Raw genomic sequence first — 18471 nt, 5'->3', positions numbered from 1 at the left:
TCTGTTATCTCCTGAATATAGCCCTGTAGAGAATAGTCCTTTATGTAGTAACAAAAGAAAACGTGTTACAGAGTTCATCAAATACATGGTGGATGCCCTCTAGCTAGATTGACATGGAACTAACACCTGATGGCAGACAAATTACAGAATAGTTGCTCCAAAATAAACTTTGTACTTTCAGAAGCTGGAGAGTCTGAAATTCTGATTGCATCAGTAACTTTGTGTGGCAGACAGGAAGATTCAGCCAGTGTAAAGAAATTCTACAGAGGAATTCTGTGAAAATTTTATATCTCAACAGACTCTAGGAATATATTACTTTTTTTTTTTTTTTTAAGGAATGCAATGATGTTATTAAAATATTATTATGTTACTTATATCTAGAAATCAAAAATCAAGGAAGCAGGACAGGAATGTTTGAAATTAAGTGTACTTTAAATTATTTTTAATCCTCTGTGCAAATACCTTCTGTAGAGTTCTCAATTTTTTTTATGTTTTCCTTTTTGGCATTAATGGTAAATAAATAGCCACTATGGAGAAGGGTCAGATGCCCAGGGAGAGACATCTGTAATTCAACATACTGAGCTGAGAAGCCTCTTAAGCCAGTAAATTGTAAATAAGGAGTTTAAGTCTCCTCAGAGAGTTACCATCCTGGGTCTTTTCCAAGAGTTAGGTACCCATCCTTTCTCCTAGCACAGAGAAAAAGATAGAATTACAATGCTGTTCTCCCTTTTCCTTAAAATCCAAGTAGTTGTACATTCTGAGGTTTTTTGAAACTCTGTTCCTTTTTCTTGCAGGGATTTAAATCTCAATTCCCACTCCTCAGGGAAAACAAATAATAAATGACCAAACTGTAGGCCATTATGGATAGGGGCTATGTTATACATTTTTGCTGAAATTATTCCCTTCTCCATTATACTGTTAAATATTCATCATGCCAGCAAGGAAAGAAAAAGTGTGAGGAGAGTGACTCCTGTGACAGCATTTTGATGTTTTTAATGAGCTAAAGACATAGGCAAGGTGTGAGGACAGAGGTAAGGTCTTTTGTTGGACCAGTTTGCATAACTGAGGATATATATATAAAATTGCACTTTCATGAACCCTAAGTTGCAGATTTATTTCTATTTTTTTCTCTTTATTTTGTCATCACATAGATAATATGTTATCAGATGGCAATTTTCATCTATGAACCAGAAAATTCTAAGGCCAAGCATTTTTTTCCACTTCTTGAAGACAAGGTGTTGATGGGTAAGTTTGAAAATCACAACTACAGTATTTATTGTAGAGGCATTCTTGCCTTTCACAGATGAACACCTATTGTACCAATAGGAACCTGAATCTGTGTTTAAAAGAAAACAGTAAGTGAGAAAATACTTCTATTACATCTGGATTTTCTACATCTTAAATAGGCTGCCTTGGTCTATAAAATGCCAGAGTAAACATCTAATCGTTAATGTTCAACTGCAAGTATTCATTTTGCAGTACATTAAAGGAGAGAAAAAAGAGTCAGAGATCTTACAAATTCAGAAAGAGTCTTCCAAACTCAGAGCATGTAGAATGGAAGAGGAACGTTCCAGAAAACTCTTGTAGCACTTGGGTGGGAAACTTCCAGCAGAGAACATGTAAAAATTAGTAAAGGAAATAAGTTTTTAAACTACCCCAGGTAGATTTACAATAAGACATCTGATGGTAGTCTGAGACGTTACTTCTTCAAGAGAATTTAATTGAACCAAAATGTATGCTGTCTTTGTCATGAAATGGGTATTAGGTTGAAGGATGTTAACCACAAGAAGTCCCTTGAATTCTGTAGTATCAGGAGGAAAGCATTACAAAGATGAACTTAATTCATCTTTGGATACTCCCTAGCCTGGTTTAAATGTACATTTTCTTCTCTTGCTTTGGCTTACATCACTTATTTGTGATCAAGACTTAGTCTTGTATCAGTTGGGATACACCAATACCTAGGGCAAGGGGTAGAGTGGGGGCGGGAATCTTCCATTCTCTTGCTGCTGTGAAGCTACAGGAAACAGGAGCAACGAAGAAGATTAAACAGTGGCTTAATTCATCTGAGCATTCTCCCATAAATGAGTGAGTTTCTGGTGACCAGCTGTGCTGGGTTTAGAGCTGTGTTGAGCCAATTCCAAGAGCAAAGTGGTCACAGCATGTTTCAGGATACAAACTGGCTTCATAGTTTCAACTCTGCAGTCTGCCACACAAGTATTACAAGGCTTTTTTCACTTGCTAGAAAAGATTGATCAGTATGTAATGAATTAATTGAATGTAGGTAAAACTAATTGCCCTGCTTGCTTCTTTTTAATATAAAATGCAATGCAGCAATGAATGACCTGACGCATTTTTATGGGAGAAAAAGCACAGAAACTTGCCTGGGGAGAGGGAAGATGATGAAGAAACAGGTGACAAAAGCAGTGATAGTGACACAAAGAGTACTAGCTGTTCAAATAGCAATGATGAAGAAAATGAAAAAGGTTCTGATCATGCCAAGGAAAATGAGTTTGAAGATTCTACAGTATTTCAGTTGATTGTTTTGATTCTCCATCAGACATGTTGAAGTATACTGATTAATCATATTTTTTCTTGCAAATTTTAGTAGTGTTTACGAACATTAATATAAGATCTTAGAATTTTTGTAGTCCTTCTAATATTTTCAGACATATACCTGCAAAAATTACCTTGTTCTGTAACTGGATGACACCTGCGAACTTGATGTAGACAGAAATAATTGATGAAGTATTTTCCCACTGGAGCAGCAAGTCACACGGAAACTGTGATATAGATTGTCAACTGAGCAAAACATAATAATTCAGGACTATTAGTCTTGTGGTATTCCTTTGCACCACTTGAACAGCAGAAAATTAATCTTCCAGCATGATTATGTGAAACTCCCTATTCTGCAAAATAATGATGTAGTTTTGATTGACAGAAATACTGCCTTAAAACAAACAAACAAAAACCACCTACTTGCTGAAAATGGTTGTGATTTTTATAGTCTTGACATTAATGAAATAGCTGTTAAGAGTATTTCAACCAAAAAACCTTACCTGAGGTCTCTGTAAAAATGTATAGCTTTAGCAAAAGTCTCTTGTCCAGATTTGGAGATAAACCACATAGCAATGTTGAATAAGTGCCAGTTACAAAAATGCTGAGAAAAAAATCTACATAACTGATAAGATTGTGGCTTGTACCAATTTGGTATTCATTTATTGTTATCATTTATAAAAGTCATGGACTGAGATGGCATGAATCGCAGTAGCAATGGCAGGTGTCACTGTGGTGTAAAATATTCATACTCAACTGGGGAAATTTGAATTCACACTCCTTGTGAGTTTGGATTGCATAAAGAGATTATAGGATTTGGAATCTTCAATAAATTCTCTGCAGCTATTCAGCTGTTTTCTGGCCACGGCTAGGCTGTAGAAAGAACAAAAGTCTAGTTTCTCGAAATGGATAGAAGATAAGTAAGCCAGCTGTTTTCCAGAGAGAAGTGGAGCACATCCTTTCTCACTTAAATTGAATGAAAATTATCAACTTCTTTGAGGCTGTGATTCCTGAATTACTAATATTAATTTTAGTGTCCACATCATTCAGCTTCTCTTGCTTTTTTTTTAACTTGGAGATTTTTCTAAGAGACAAGAACTTGCTCAAAACCTAAATGAATTCATATTCATGCTCTTAAAAGTGACAGGGAAAATCATAGACTTCCTATTTTATAAATATGATGATTTTTCTGGACTGGCATTAAAACTTTAAAATTATTCAGATATGCTCTTGAAAGTCAAATTCCCCTTTTAGTAGACTATCTCAAGAATAGATCATATACATAACTCGAGATGGTTTACATTTTGTGCTAATATCTTCTGCCATTTTAAATGGAGACATCTATGTGGGATGTCTGCCATATGTATTACCTCAAATCAGTTGGTGGCCACATGGTGACGGCTAAGTGAACTATGTTACAATGCTGAAAGAAATAGATAATAAGTGGTTTTAAAAGTTTTGATATAAATTGGCTGGCATGCCTGTAAAAAGGTATGTATCTAACTTGACAGATAGTGCAACCCTTTTGCTTTAAAATACTGAAAAAATACTTTGCTTAAGCTATGATACTGCAAGTAAGGCTTGTACCCAACTCCAACTGTATTTACAGTTTATTTTTTTTAAATAGTAACAATTTTATTGTACAAAACCTATAGTTGTATGGGGATAGAGAATTAAACTGAGTGTAATCACATTCAGTAAAGTAACTAATAAAAACCAAATATAGCTAGAACATTCTGTTCTGGGCTGGACAGAAGAAAAGATACAAAAAACATATTTTAATAAACACATGAGTACATTGAAGTTTAGTGTTGTTTTTCCCTACAGAAATTCTAAGGACTGATATTAATGTTTAAGACTACATATTAGCCATTTTGTGTTATAAATTTAAGGGTATATTTTCCTTTTACTTCAGTGTAAGAAAAAACTGTACCAATGATGTGTCTGAATGATATTGAATAAATGCTTTATGTGTTCTTTTTAATATGAAAAATAAATGCTCAAGTAGTGATGAGACTATTTATAAGTCTTGGGGAGATAATCAGTTAATATTCTCATGCTTATATAAATGTGAAATTTTTATACAAATATTAAATCTTCCATTGGTTTCTTATTGGCTTTATCTGCTGTGGTATCTTTGTATGGTGTTATTTTTCTTTCAGTAAATCCTGATGCAGATCTGTTCAGATAAATATGACAGGGAAGAAGCTTATCAAATGTTTGTGACTCTCAACAAGGCTTAGCTGTGCAATGTCTGTTTCTTTGTTTAACTCCACAGCCTAAAGGACATGAAACTCGAGCAGCACAAAGGACATGAAACCACAGATCTTTGAGATGAGATAATTTATTTTACTTGAAAAGATCTTCCTGTGTTGCAGAGGTGCCTTTGCAGCTCTCCAGTACTTCATCTTTTTACAAGGTACAATGTGTCTCAGTGGCATCTAAAGGTCATTCCTGGAGTCTCTGTCGTTACCAGCATATTCTTGTTTTTCATGTTTCTTATAGAGAATTGCTGCAAAGTGAAAGAGAAGGACAATGGTGGTGTTTTTTTCAAATTATTTTCAAAATGGGCATGTCATCTGCTTTCACAGTCCCATGCTTATTTAAAAAACAAAGTACATGTCACAGAACTCAGAAAGTGGCCCTCTGGCAATGTGGAGTGCTCAAAGTGCTGTAAAGTTTGAATGAGTGCTGTAGCTATTTTGTTATCTTCATATAGTGTCTATAAATGAGATTGGGAGAAGCTCACATACTGTTACTGGTGAATTGGACAGAAAAGCAGGAGTGAAGACAAAGGGACTAATATGGAGGGTCTCTGAAGGGCTCCAAAGTTTTACTGAAACTAATTCTATCTGGTTAATCAAAACTAGGAACCTGTAAAGAGGATCAGCCTAGTGACTCTGAAAATGATAGATATTATTCTGAGTAACTAAAACTGAATATGTAAAGCATAGTAAAGCGATTTTTACCTCTTCAACTGAAAGTGTTGAAGGCTTTTAATGATGCTTTTCAGGGCTTCTCAAGACTGTCTGGGAAGTGGACTTCTTCTAAAACTAGTTTGTCTTTACCTACCTTTTTAAGGAATTGAAGTATTTAATTAAATATCTTGGATCTTATCTTTTATGTCTAATGACAGAAGTTGTATTTATAACTGTAAAACATAAAACTAGTTTTCACCCTCTGCTGAATGTGGGTTTTTTAAACCCCATTACTAAACACTTGTTTCTTGATCTTTTGAGTGATTAAAACTGGTCGAATAGCTTCTTTGCATACTTTGCATCTTTTGCGGGGCTTTTTGGTTTAAAATTTGCACTTTCAAACTGGTTGTTTACCGACAAACATTTTAAAGTTGCAGGTCAATCTGTAATGCCTTTACTCGAACAAGAATTTCTTATACCTCTTGGCAGTTATCCTTCAGTAACCTGGATTCCATGCTGTATGGATCTTGAGGAAGAGCCTATTCACTTGGAAATAAATACAGTAATTTCTTTAACATGTTACCAAACAGTAACCAGAATGCAGTTATGCTGGTCTTTCTTACTGCAGACTGCAATCTGTTGCAGCTCTTTATGTAGCCTGCCTCTAGTAAGCATTAATGTAGCCTGCCTCTAGATGCATTAATCTCTGAAGGCGTTGAGGGCTGATTGACGCTAATACACAAGCCAAATTCCAGGTCTGACATTTCAGATACCAGAGGGGGAGATTCTAGACTCTTTTACAACCCAGAAGAGCTATGTGTTGGTCTTTTTGCAGTCTTTAGATCCCCAAAGCCTTTGTGTAGAATTTTCTCTGAAGGAAGAAGCCAGTGGAACTACATGTCTGACTTTAAACTTTTCTGTAAGGCACAAATAGCATGAACCTGGCTATCTGTCAAATCTTTCAGAATTGTTGTTAGCTCAGTTTAGCAGCAGCGTAGTTTAGTTTAGACTTCTGTTTAAAGAGATTATTAATCTTTGAAAAGATGACTGTTAGAAGAATGCTGAGGAGTGAAGTCCCAGGTTGGTGTTCTCTCATTGTAGTCAGAGAGGAATGCAGGTAGCCTTGTTACCTATCCTGTAGAGAACAGGCCTGTCAGAGACCATAGCACTATCCAGTGCTCTCTTGAATCCCTTTCCAGACATTTCCTTTAAACCCTGGCAAACATTAAGTGTCCCTTAAGATTATAAAGAGGGAGGTTATGCTTGATTCATTGTTCAGAGCAGTGCTGCTTTTTATCTGATGTGCATAAACTTCAAAAAACTTTTTCGTGGCTGAATATGACCTGTTAAAGATAGCATGACTACATTGTGTCTCTTTTTCTAGTGCTGAGTTGCTAACAACCCCCCAGATGACAGCAGCTTTGCATTTTCCTGTGGTCATCTTCTTCTGGTGCAGCTATCAAAATGCCAGCAAGACAAGTCAGGTGAATGTGGGCTTGCGGAGAATTTTTGAAGGGCCAAGGTAGAGAACAGGAATTTATTACGTAAGTAGATCTGAATATATGTCTGTAACATGAAAATTCTAATCTGACTTTTCTGCCTGGGAGCCAATGTCTTCAGTTTGAATCACCTCTTGATCAGTCTCTTCATCTGGGAGAAGTGTTTTTTCCTTAAAATTGCCCCTCTATGCTTTCATAATCTTCCATACTAATACTGAAAAGAAATGCAAGTGTAACAGCTGATGACTTCATTTAAAGCTCATGCACTCCTCCATTACATCAAAACAGGAATCTGTTTATTGTGAGAGTGCTAATGAAATCTGCTTAGGTTAGGGAATACGAACTAATCAGTCCACCAGAGATCAATCAGTTTTTTCTTACCTGCCCATCTGTATTCTCTGGTGGACAAACTTGGTGTCTGAGTTCTGAGAGTACAGTGTGCCAGCTGTCTATTTTTGTAGCTGTTCATATCATCCTGATTGTATTTGTGTGCTATGTTTGCACCTTGTTGCAAAATTTAGGTGTTGGTTGTCTGCTTAAACCACTTTAATTTCAATCAGGGCAAGTTTTTTATTTTGATTTCTGTAATATTGCAGCTAAAAACATACAAAAAGAGTGAAGGATTTCCAGTATGGTGCTGCAGAAGACCATCATTTCACTCTGATCAGTACTAGTGAAATAGTAGAACTTATCAAGGCAAAACCTGATTTACCCACCACAGAGAAAAGAGGGAAAGGAAAAAAAAATTTAAAAGCTGAGTTAAGCTCAGAGTTATAATGATCCCGAAAATTTCTGAGGCCTAGGAAAGCCTATACCTGAGACTAAGTTATTATTTGAAAAGTGTTTTCAAAAGTAGCAGAAAAGCCCATGTTTCTTGTTTTCTGAGGATTCTTTATGAAATATGCTTAATTTAAATAAATAATGTATTAAAAATTCCCAGAGTCCAGCTCTCCAAATTCATTCTGAGATTGGAGAGCCAAACTGCATTATCTCCTGCAGCAGCATTACTAAAATTACTGAATGTTCTCATTGTAAACTGATGCCCTCCTATGGGATAAAAAGATATAACTCAGTGAGACATAACAATTGTAACAACGTATCACAAGGGGAAAATCCAAGCATTAGCTGTCTTGGCTCTACAGGATTATTGGGGGAGGTAGGAAATAAAATTTATTTCAAACACAAGGTAAACAATTGCAATTCCCTAAAACTGAAAGAGACTAGATAGGTGCACTATCACTATTGTTATCATTTTTTGGTGCTAAAATCGCAGTTCTCCAACTTAAGTAGTTTTATTTGATCTGTCTAGATAAATAAGGTTTTGTGTTGGCTTTTATTGTGTTACAGTTTGGAAGTAAATGGGGTTCTTTGCTTACTTCCATGTTTACTTGGGGATATTGGGAGTTGGGATTTGCTGCTGCTGTTGTTTCAGGATGTGGGCTGTTCTTTGGGATATTTTTCAGATGAACCAGATAAAAATGGACAGCAACATGTGTCAGCATGGATCAGGAAGGGGACACCCTGAAACAAGAAGCCACAAAGTATGTAAAACAATGTGCTTTGGATTAAGTTTTTCTAAATGCCCTTCATCAAAGCAGTGCCAAATGTTCTAGCTGGCAGCTCATCTTGAGCTGTCTTTGAAATCTGAGTGGTGGACATGATCCTTAAATATGGGACAGTGGGGTACATCAGTGACTGATCATAAAACCCAAAGCAAACATAGTGCTTACCTTCATACATTTTTATCAAGAGCCATAAAACAGCAAAAGTTATCTGTAGAATAGGAGTATAAATCCATAGTCTTCACTAAATTTCCATTTGTAGAATTTTCTGGACAGGGCCAAATAATTAGAGTAAATGTTATTTTTTCTTGACACGTTCTTTTTTTTTCCCCAGCTATATAGTAGTTTATCTCTATATTTTTAGCACTGCAGATGATAGCCAGGAAAGTTCTGATATACTTAGTTTTGAACAGTTTTCCATTTTTTCTTTGTCAAGAGTTAAGGAAATTTGCCATTTAAATTATGCTGTTCTGTCAAAGATATAGGTAAATGAGACATAATTGTGTACCAGGAATGGTGGGACAAGAAACAGGTACCTGATACAATTAATATTTTGTAATAACATACTGGATTACAGATTATTATAACTGTGTGATTTAAAGGAAAAAAAAAAAGAAAAATAAGAAGAATCACAGGCTGCAAAGATAAAAATACAAAACCACAATTTCAGGAACATTACAGATGTACAGTATACATACTATTGTATACATTTTCAGGGAAAGAGTATGCCTGGGCCCAAACAACTAGAATATTCAAAAGCTGAACAAAATGCAAATTAAAAGGCAACAGAGAGATAACTCTCCTGGAGGTAAAAATGGCAATGATAATAATCACCAGAAGCCAAATTTACTTCCCCTCCTGCAGATAATTGCATGTATAACATGACTATAGTTCAGACTATGAAGCAACAAGAAAAAATATGGCACAGTGCCTTTCCCCTATTTGCTTTTCCATTTACTTGTAGTTACATTATGAACTTCTTACAGTGTAGGCAGAAGGTGCTCCTGTCTCTTAAAATGTTGTATGCAGCTCCTAGCACAATCTTTCTTTGCTCAACAGTCATTTTTATATGCCCACAGTTACAAATGCTGTATAACCATTGACTGGTCTTTGTTGCCAAAGATGTTTATTGTATCATTTTCGTTCCTGTGCCCACCTGGGGTACTCAAGATTCATATTTTAGCATGTCCAGTTAGTGGATGGAGGTGAACTTAAGATACCCCATGGTCTGTCTTCTTTAAGTGAGTTCTAACTGATGTGCTGGTTACAAGCTTCAGCTAAGGGAACTATACACCTGCATCCTGCTGCCTTGCTGATACTGTGGGTCAGTGTTTTTTCCTGCGTGTTTCACATTGGTAAACGTCTGGGTTCAAAGCAAAAGCCACATCTTATGGGGCTTCAGCCTGCGAAGAGATCCTCTAACCTGTGCTTACAGTGCACTCGAGCAATAGCCACAGAAAGTGGGCTGACCCACGGACAAAGAGAACAGCAAAGAGGCTGAGCAGAGAGCTCGGGCAGCACAGCTGGAGGGGAGGGCTTGGAACTCTCACTGAAACCGGTACCTCTCCGGGTGGCCCCGCCTGTGCACGTACAACTGGCAAGGCTGTTTCAAAGGTCTTGGTGTGGCGGATAGTGAATGAAGCCTCCAGAGCTGGAGTGGTTTGGGTTTAGGTCGGAGTTTTAAGGGTGTCTGTTGCAAACGAGTTATCAAGCGTGTCCTTGAGTGGTGCACAACCGCGCAGGGGGAGCGAGGCGGGGGGGACCCACGGAGCCGCAGGATTTTCTTCCTCCCGCTTCTCCTGTCGCTGCCAAGGCCAGGAGAAGGAGACCTCCGTCAGCAGAGGCTCCGAGCAGCCGCAACCGCTCCCAGGCGGGCTCTGTGCAAGCCGGGCTCTGTGCAAGCCGGGCTCTGTGCAAGCCGGGCTCTGTGCAAGCCGGGCTCTGTGCAAGCCGGGCTCTGTGCAAGCCGGCCTTGCGGAGGCTCTGGGCTGAGATACAGCGCCATCTGGAGGGCCGGGGGAGCGGTGCCGGGCTCGGTGGGGTCCGGCTTCGACATATTCCTGCCCGTCCAGGAGAGAGCGGGGTTGCACACCCGCCCGGGCTGGTGCGGGGCTGCTGCCCCTTCCTTCCCCCCCCGGGCCCTGCCGCTGACCTTGCCGGACAGCGTGCTCGCTGGGCCGCCGGGGCCGGGGCTGTGCGGAGCGGGAACTGTCCGCGGTGCTGAGCGGGGCCAGGGGCGTCGGAGTGCCGGAACGACTCTTATTTCCAGCGTGCCGCGGGAAGCCCGCTGGTCTTCATTTTCTGGCTCCTTCCCGTGCCGGGCCTCGGCTTCTCCGAGGGCATAAATATTTAGGTTAAAACATTTCTATTTACTCCAGACACAGGCATTTCTGGAAGGTCAAAAGGGAAAGAATGAGTGCACACTCAGTGTGTCTGTCAGGCACAGACCCAACCGGGTGGCACACTGCAGCGACTGATTGCTTAGATCTTTGCGTGATCTTTCGTTGACTCTTTGCACTTCAATCCTGTCACGATTTCATATGAATGTTTGTTTACGTTTAAAAATACAAATAGCTACAGTTATATTATTATTTCTCACGCTCTGCACTGGGCAAATATTTTGTCCGATTGGTTGAAAATACTTTTAAAAGGATAGCGGGAAATAGATGGGAAAAGGTCGTGTCAGCTAGGGCTGCTAATTCCTTTGGAGATCTGTTTAAAAGCTAGCTTTTGAGCTGTCGATGTTTTTGTTACGTGTCTGGTTCCTAGACAGTAGGCATGCCTGGCAAATCAATCGTCTTGGGTACTTAATGCTGTCAGTCGGCCGATCTCCTTTCCAAAATGGACTTGTAAGTTTTTGCTCTTCCCTTGAGTCCAAGGACATGTCCCTCCTATCGTTGTGCTGGCCGGCAGCCCCTGGCTCAATCGGTTTCCCCTCCTCCCGCCTCATTGCAGGTTCCTCCCAGGGCCTTTGTGAGAAGGGTTTGGTTTAGGCATCTGCGTAGCTACCACGACATGCCGAAATGTAACACCACGCTCACCACAGCAAAGTGTTTGCGATGTTTGGGGTGTGGGGTGAAGAAACACGGATGTGGGTTTATTGGTGGTACAAAAGAAAAAATCTTGTCTTAATATTTTTCGTTTTAGCAAAAGGATGTCTGATATGAACTCGTGATCTAACAGCAGTACTGAGGGCAAGTCACAGAAATCCAGGTGTTTCCCTGTGGCCGGGAAGACACAAAGCGCGGCGGTGCCTGTGCCTCTGCCACCCTCTGCCGGAGAGAGGGGTGGAGGGCGCTGCTGGTCCCAGCTGGTGGCGGGGACAGCGAACTGAGCCCGCCGGGCTCACCGAACCTCAGCACAGCGACCGGACGTGGTTTGGCTAAGCTACTTTTAACACGAACCCGGCTGGACCCACTCGTGGCCCGCAGCCTGCGTGGGGTAGTGCCGAGGTCGCAGGGACGGTGCGAGCGGGTGTTCGGCCCGGTCGGCTCTGCCCGCACGCTGCCGTGTGCGGTGCTCTGCCACGTGTTAGCGCAGCCGGCCACCTCGGGTCAGGCCAGCGTGATCTAGGGAAAGCCTCCAGCGTCGCCCGCACAAGGGACTCAACTAGCAAAGCAGAAACCCCTGTCTGTGTTGCCGGCCCCGCCGCTGCTGGGCAGCCCCAGCCGCCTCGGGAGCCAGCCCCGCCACCCCGGGGCGAAGCGCCCCGGCGGCGGCAACCGGGGCTGGGTGGGCCGGCCCTCCCCGCCCCAGCCGGCCGCCCCGGCGGTCCCCAGCCCCCGTGCGGAGCTGCGCGGAGGGGGTGGCGGCAGTCCTGTGACTCATGCCTGCGTCGAAGCAGATCAACCGGCGATTCACGCTTTTAAAAAAGCAAATCCGAGCACTTCTGGAAAAAAAGGTCATCTCGCATTAAATTCCGCGGCGCGATTGGTATTCCGACGTCGTTTCTGGCGGAGTTTATAAGCGGCAGGTCGCTCTCGGGCTGGAGTCGCCCTGCCTGCCTGGACTCCGGCAGCAAGAGTGGTCCACTCGCCCCATCGGTAAGTCTGCCCTAAACCGTATTTTATTTTTGAAACCTTTAGGAACCTCTTTCAGCATCTGAAGCTGCCTTTTTTTTTAATCCTAAAATCGATTTTGATCGCTGTCGTACCTATAGAGGGATAACGGGTATTTTGACACAGCCAGCGCCTTGGACATTGTGTTAACCTGTTACTTCACTTCCAGGCATTGTCTAGAGAATCTCTTCTGCTTTATGGTTGTTTTCTTTTCCCTCTTAAAAGCAGTGAAATACCTGTTTTCGAATGAAATCATTGATCCGTTGCTTTTACACGCGGGCGTAAATCCGCCCAGCAGTGCAAATGAATCGGTAGCTACCGATTTGAAAAAAGCCGCTAACAAAGAAAACGTTCGTTCGTTACCGTGACCTTCTTTTTCTTTACAAGTGAAATAAAATAAATCGCAGGTGACCGTGGGGACAAAGAGACAAGCAGGGCACTGACCCGGCAATTCTCGACCAGCAACCTTGTATCGGTTTTCGGAGCGCCGTGTCACCCAGGAAGGAGCTGAACATCTGGCAAGGAGCGATGGCTGGTCCAGCACCTTCCTTCCCCCAGACAGACATCCCTTCTCCTGCCATTTGTGCCGCTAAAGCGAGCGCAGGCACGAGAGAGTGCTGGAGCACGTACTGGTCCCGATTTGCTGAAACATGTGTGTGCAAATACACATGTATGTGGCGCCTGTCATTCGACCTGGGCAAAATGCACCTCTGTGATGGCGAGGGTTTGTCTTTCAGTCTTTCCTGAATGCGTAGCCTGGCGTGTGTTTGGGGATCGGATGATAACACACAGAAACGGGCTCTGTTTGGGATTGTAGGTCGGTTGGGCTGATAATTTCGAAGCCCGCTTTGCACGATGGTTTCCATTTAACGCGAACCACATAATTGCCCTGCTCAGCGGTCACCGATAGAATTGCGATAGACTTCATGCTCTGCTAAATCCATCATTCAGGCGCGGGGGGCAGCGCCTCGGCATCCAGCGAAGGGACGATTTCGCTCTTCAGCCTGTCGAGGCATTTTCCAGGCGCGCCGCTTGCGCCCAGCCCCGCGGCCCCGGCTCGGCCGGCCCCTGCCCGTCCTGTCGCCGCCCCGGGACCTGCGCGCCTCACGCCGGGCTGCAAACTGCCAGCCTCTTGACGGGACTCCCGTGCGGTTCTCCTGGAGACCAGACTACTAAAGCCGCCTTTTCTTCCTTCCAGCAAATTCCTTCCTGCCTACCACCAGAGGAATATCGGAAGAAACCCAGGCTCTGAGGACTGGGGCTTTACTAAAGGGATGGCTGCCTCCGCTCCCTCGTCCTCCAACGACGCTCCGGACCCCACCCCAACTAATTTACGACCCACAAGTAGGTTTTAATATTTTCCTCGTTGAAAGTATTTTGGAGGCTTTCTCCACCTAGGCTTGGAAAGATCAATTTCGAAACAAAACCATAAATCCGTGAAGCCCTGTTCGGCGCCGTTAAGCAAGGTGCGGAAAGTGCTCTACACAAAGAAACCATATTCTAGTGGGAGAGGGAGAGGTGGGTCTGTGGTGAATAAAACGCTGGGAGGAAAAGCCCACCTCAGCGGCCAGCGCTGCCTTTGTCTTACAGCCACATTTGAGTATTTAGACAATAAACTTAAAACCCCAGATGGCAAAAAAACCCCACGGGTTGTTGAAACGGGTGTAGAGAAAATGAATCGGTTAAAGGGCGAACTTATACCAGTGGCTTAAAGTGGGTGTTCCCCCCCGCTTACATTTTATAAATGCTAATGCTGCAGCTTCCTTTCAGCCTACGCTGAAGCCTGTAATCAAGGGAAATTTGGATGCTAATTGTAGCTTTTCAAAGCCTTGTATTCCTAATTGCTCGAAATTCGCCTTGAGTTATTGAGGTGTGAGTGGGAAGCTGAGGCTGCTGCAGGTGGATAGAGAATCAGTTTATAGCCCTGCCAGGCAATTCAGACTGTCGCCTACCGAAAATAAACAAAAAAGAGTCTCGATGCTATAAAGCACCAGAGACAAAGAGCGGGCAACAGTAAGAAATGAAAGGTTGTCAGGCACAGCAAAGTGGGGAATAGCTTTTATCCTGAAAGGGCTATGAGGCACGAGCATCGGAGTCATTATTGTCATTATTCTGCAACTGGAAGGAACAGGGGAGCGGGAAAAAGGTAGCACCGGGTCTTGTTCTAGGCAGGAGTGACAGACACTGCTGCCTTCGGCTGAGGTGTCACACGCAGAAATCGAATTAACTGGCAGCGCGGCTAAAATTGAGATAACCTCTGACAGCAGCAGCCCGCCCTGCCCGCCCGGGGCTCCCCGCCTGCAAACACAGGCAGCGTCCCCGCCGAGATAGCTCCTCCGCTCGGCTGGGAGCGCCGGGGCGCCTTCTCTGCTTCTCCTTCCCCGGGGCCGCGGACGAGGGGCCTCAGAGGCTCGGCTGTGCCCTGGGCAGAAGCCGACTCCCCCTCCATCTCAGTCTCGGCCTTTATTTCCCGCCGCCCCCAGGTTCAGTGGAGCCGACCGGGGCGTGGCAGAGCCGCGGCTCACCAGGACTGGGAAGGAGCCTGTCCCCTCCGTCGGTGCGGTCGCGCCTCCGGCTCTGCCCCTGCTTCGGAGTCTCTCGGAGATGTTTCCTCATGCGTGCAGGGTCAGAGGATGGAGGGCCGCTATGTAGGGGGCCGCGGCGGGGGCACAGGGGTGTTGCGGGGGTGGCCGGGCCGGGGGCGTCTCTAGTGCGACGGTCGGTGACTCGCCAGTCCGGCCGAGGCTTAGTCACGCAAGTCCGATCATCTAGTCAAATACTATTTTTCACCCAATTAATTCCTGATCTCTTATGTGACCCCATTTCATGCCACTTTATTTTAAGCTGCCACTTCCCTGGAGCCCCGCCAGTAAATTATTAGATGTTCGGGTCCCTGGTGCCTTTCCCCCTCCTCTCTACGGGCCAGCCTGTCACCTCGCTGTCACCTGAGCCTCAGCTGCCCCGCGCCCGGCACGCTGCGGCGCCACCCGCGGGGGGCTGTGCAGGAGACAGAGGGGGCGGCCGGGGAGATACGCCGCCCCAAGGGAACGACTCTGCCCTTTCTTCTAGCTTACGACTCGTGGTGCGGCGTGGCTCACGGGTGCACCAGGAAGATCGGGCTGAAGATATGCGGTAAGTCCCCCCGTTCCTCGCCGTACGACCCCAAACGCACCCACTCTTCGCGGCGCGCGTAACCTCCGCCGGGGCCCGGGGCAGTCCCGCGGCGGGTCCCACCACCTCCGGGGGCAGCGCCGACCGATCCCCTCGCTCCGGACAGCGGCCTTGGGCGCCCCCTGCCGGCCGTACGGCGTCTCCGCGCTCCGACTCGCCGCTGATACCGGCCGCGGTGCCCTCCCTTCGGTTTGCGTTGGCAGAGGCCTTGTCCGCCGCGGGAGGGACGGTTGCGGTCCATGCCGCCCCTCCTGACATAAACCGGGGTGTGCAGGCGCCGGCCGCCCCCCGTGCGGGGAGCGCAGCGCCCGCCGGGGAGGCTGGCGGCGAGGAACGAGCGGAGAGTTTGGCCATCTCTCGCTCTCTGAAATTTTTCAACCTTATCTGACTGGAAAATACGGATCTCCTGGGGGAAAAAGATTAACGAGAGTCTTATTAAAGAGCAATTCGTCAGCTTGCTGGGCTGGTAAGATAGCGCTGGCAGCCAGTCAGCGCGCAGGCACATGAAATGCAAGAAGGGAAACAAATGCACAATCAGATCACAACGTTATAGCAAGAGATTCATTTGCAGATAACAAGCTGTCTTCCTTCTCCAGGTTTCTCAATAGGGCCTTCGCTTTCGGAGACAAACAATCAAATCTTAATTTGCTGATGGCGAGAGTCGTTCTGCTTAGCCTGTGCCCCTTGTCAATTAAAATTATTTCCCATTTTCCCCAGCTACCTCTGTTTTTTTTTTTAGGGGATGGGAAATTATTTCGTGGGAGAAACGGGCCTTTTTTTCAAAACAATGATATATTTAAAATTCTTGCCCTACTTGCCTGGTTAAAGCTCATTAGCTAAGTATTTTGTTACCTGGAAGTTTGGACTGAAAAAGAATCAGGGTAAGAATGTTTAGCCCTGTGTCTATTAGAGGTTTCATTGGTACCCGCAGGCGACATTAACGAGTAGTCGCTTAGTTCTATAAATAGCTCCTGATCTGGATTTAATGGAGCGTTTCCCTACCAGCCCCTTCAGTGGCTGGAGAGATGGGCTTTTTCATCATCATTTTAATTTAGCCCGGCAAGCAGAACTGATAAAGTAACGCACCGTTAGGCTTGTTCCGTGTTGCTAGACTACCGGGGTTACAGAGGGACAGCGCTGCTTTTCTCAATGCGATCAAATGCACTGAGAATGCAATATCCCACCATTTTGGGTTTGAGAAGAGTATAGTAGAGGCTTTGTGAAGGGAGTTCAAAACAAGCAGAGCCGTTGTATTTTTGGCTCGGGTTTGGTGCTCGGATTTCCTTTTCTGGCTTTTTTTCTGTTTTACACGAAAAATATACCCCGAAAAGTGACAGTGATTCACAATAATCGGATTCGATCGCGACCACTGTTTTGGCTCGTATAAGCCCTCCCACTTGAATCTAACACCTTCACAAAGACAGAGGGGAAGGCTGCCTTTGTAAATATGTGAAGTATTAAGGTTGCCAAGAATCCTAATTAAACATGCTGAACAAGTTGACGTTTGGCTATTACAGATGATATCCGCTCCTCCTTACCCTTCATAAGACGTCATTCTGGACCCTAAATATCATGCAGTCACAAAACTATGTAGTAAAACAGGCGGCTCGGAATTGTTCTTTCCGTGTCTCCCACAGATATCGATTGATTTAGAATGAAAACTTTAAATAAGGGTGGAGCTCAGAGAGAAGGCAGATCTTGAACAATGAGTCGTTTCTTCCACCTGTGCAGTATATTATGTGTTTGACATTTTCAGTAATTAAGTATCGAATACGTATGTCATTTCTTCTCGAACAACTAACCGATTTAAGGATTAGTTTCTTTCCCCTCTGGTTGAAAGCCACCGCATGAAAAGAGCCCTGCCGCTGCCACACCCCCGTGCTCTTCGTCTCTATCCACATCCACAAAAAAAAAAAAAAAAAAAAAAGAAAAGAAAAAAAAATCTGTTTCATGAACTGTCACGGCGGGTGAAGTATGGGAAGATTTTCCCTTGTGTCTGGAGTGGCATGCTACACCTTTCACTCCCACCTCGGCACTTATATACGGCTGCTGGGAACGATCCTGCTAACATTTCCTTGGCACCAGTGGAAATACTCAACATGGTGAAACAGCTCAAGTGTGTCCCGGCCCCAGCCAGCTGATGATTCCCAGCCCAGCGAGCAACGCGGGAGACTGCGATTTCCACAGCAGACGTTTAAGTTAGAACTCAGCTGGTCTCCGGAGTCAGAGAGATTTATGTTGCCAAGTCACGCAGGCGGTGCTGAATCCTCCGGCCATGGAGGGAACCAGCATCTCCTGGAGCCGCCAGTGACGGGCACTGACCGACGGCACGGCGTGGGCTGGGACCCGGCCGGGATGTCTCTGCCTCGGAAGATGAGGTCCCTGCAGGGCGGCGAGGCCGAGGTACGTTCACACGACTGCCTTGTGCGTGGCCTGTTGTGAAATAACGATGGACTTGTAGTCACGTTGCGGACAAAGAGTCCTCTCCAGTCTGGTCTTATTCGGGTTTTAAAAACTCGGTCTTTTAAAGTGCATCAACGAAAACACCTGCCAGTGGAGCACCTGCGGGAAGGAGCTGCTGCTGGGAAAGGCTGCGCTCTCCGCTGCTACAGAAGAAGCAGCGCAGACGCTGTTTCATTCACCGCTACTTGCTGCATCTTTCCTACACCGACCTTACTTTTAAAGTAGGTACAGACGAAAGGTTTACTGT

General features: G+C 44.5%; 1 protein-coding gene across 1 annotated transcript in view; it reads left to right on the top strand.

The window, feature by feature from the left end:
- Positions 1–13864: 13864 nt before the first annotated feature.
- Positions 13865–18471, top strand: part of GAD1 (glutamate decarboxylase 1) — a gene marked incomplete at its 5' end in the record, with an annotated part of 28938 nt that continues 24331 nt past the window's right edge. Inside the window, 2 exons of the mRNA XM_080347064.1 lie at positions 13865–13934; positions 15660–15722. Coding sequence (XP_080203190.1) covers positions 13865–13934; positions 15660–15722 — 133 coding nt within the window. The remainder of the gene's footprint in view (positions 13935–15659; positions 15723–18471) is intronic.

Source organism: Nesoenas mayeri, assembly GCF_963082525.1.
Source record: "Nesoenas mayeri genome assembly, chromosome: 6".
Classification (NCBI taxonomy): Eukaryota; Metazoa; Chordata; class Aves; order Columbiformes; family Columbidae; genus Nesoenas; species Nesoenas mayeri.
The sequence above is the reverse complement of the archived record's forward strand: the minus strand, read 5'-3'. Positions and strand labels throughout refer to the sequence as shown.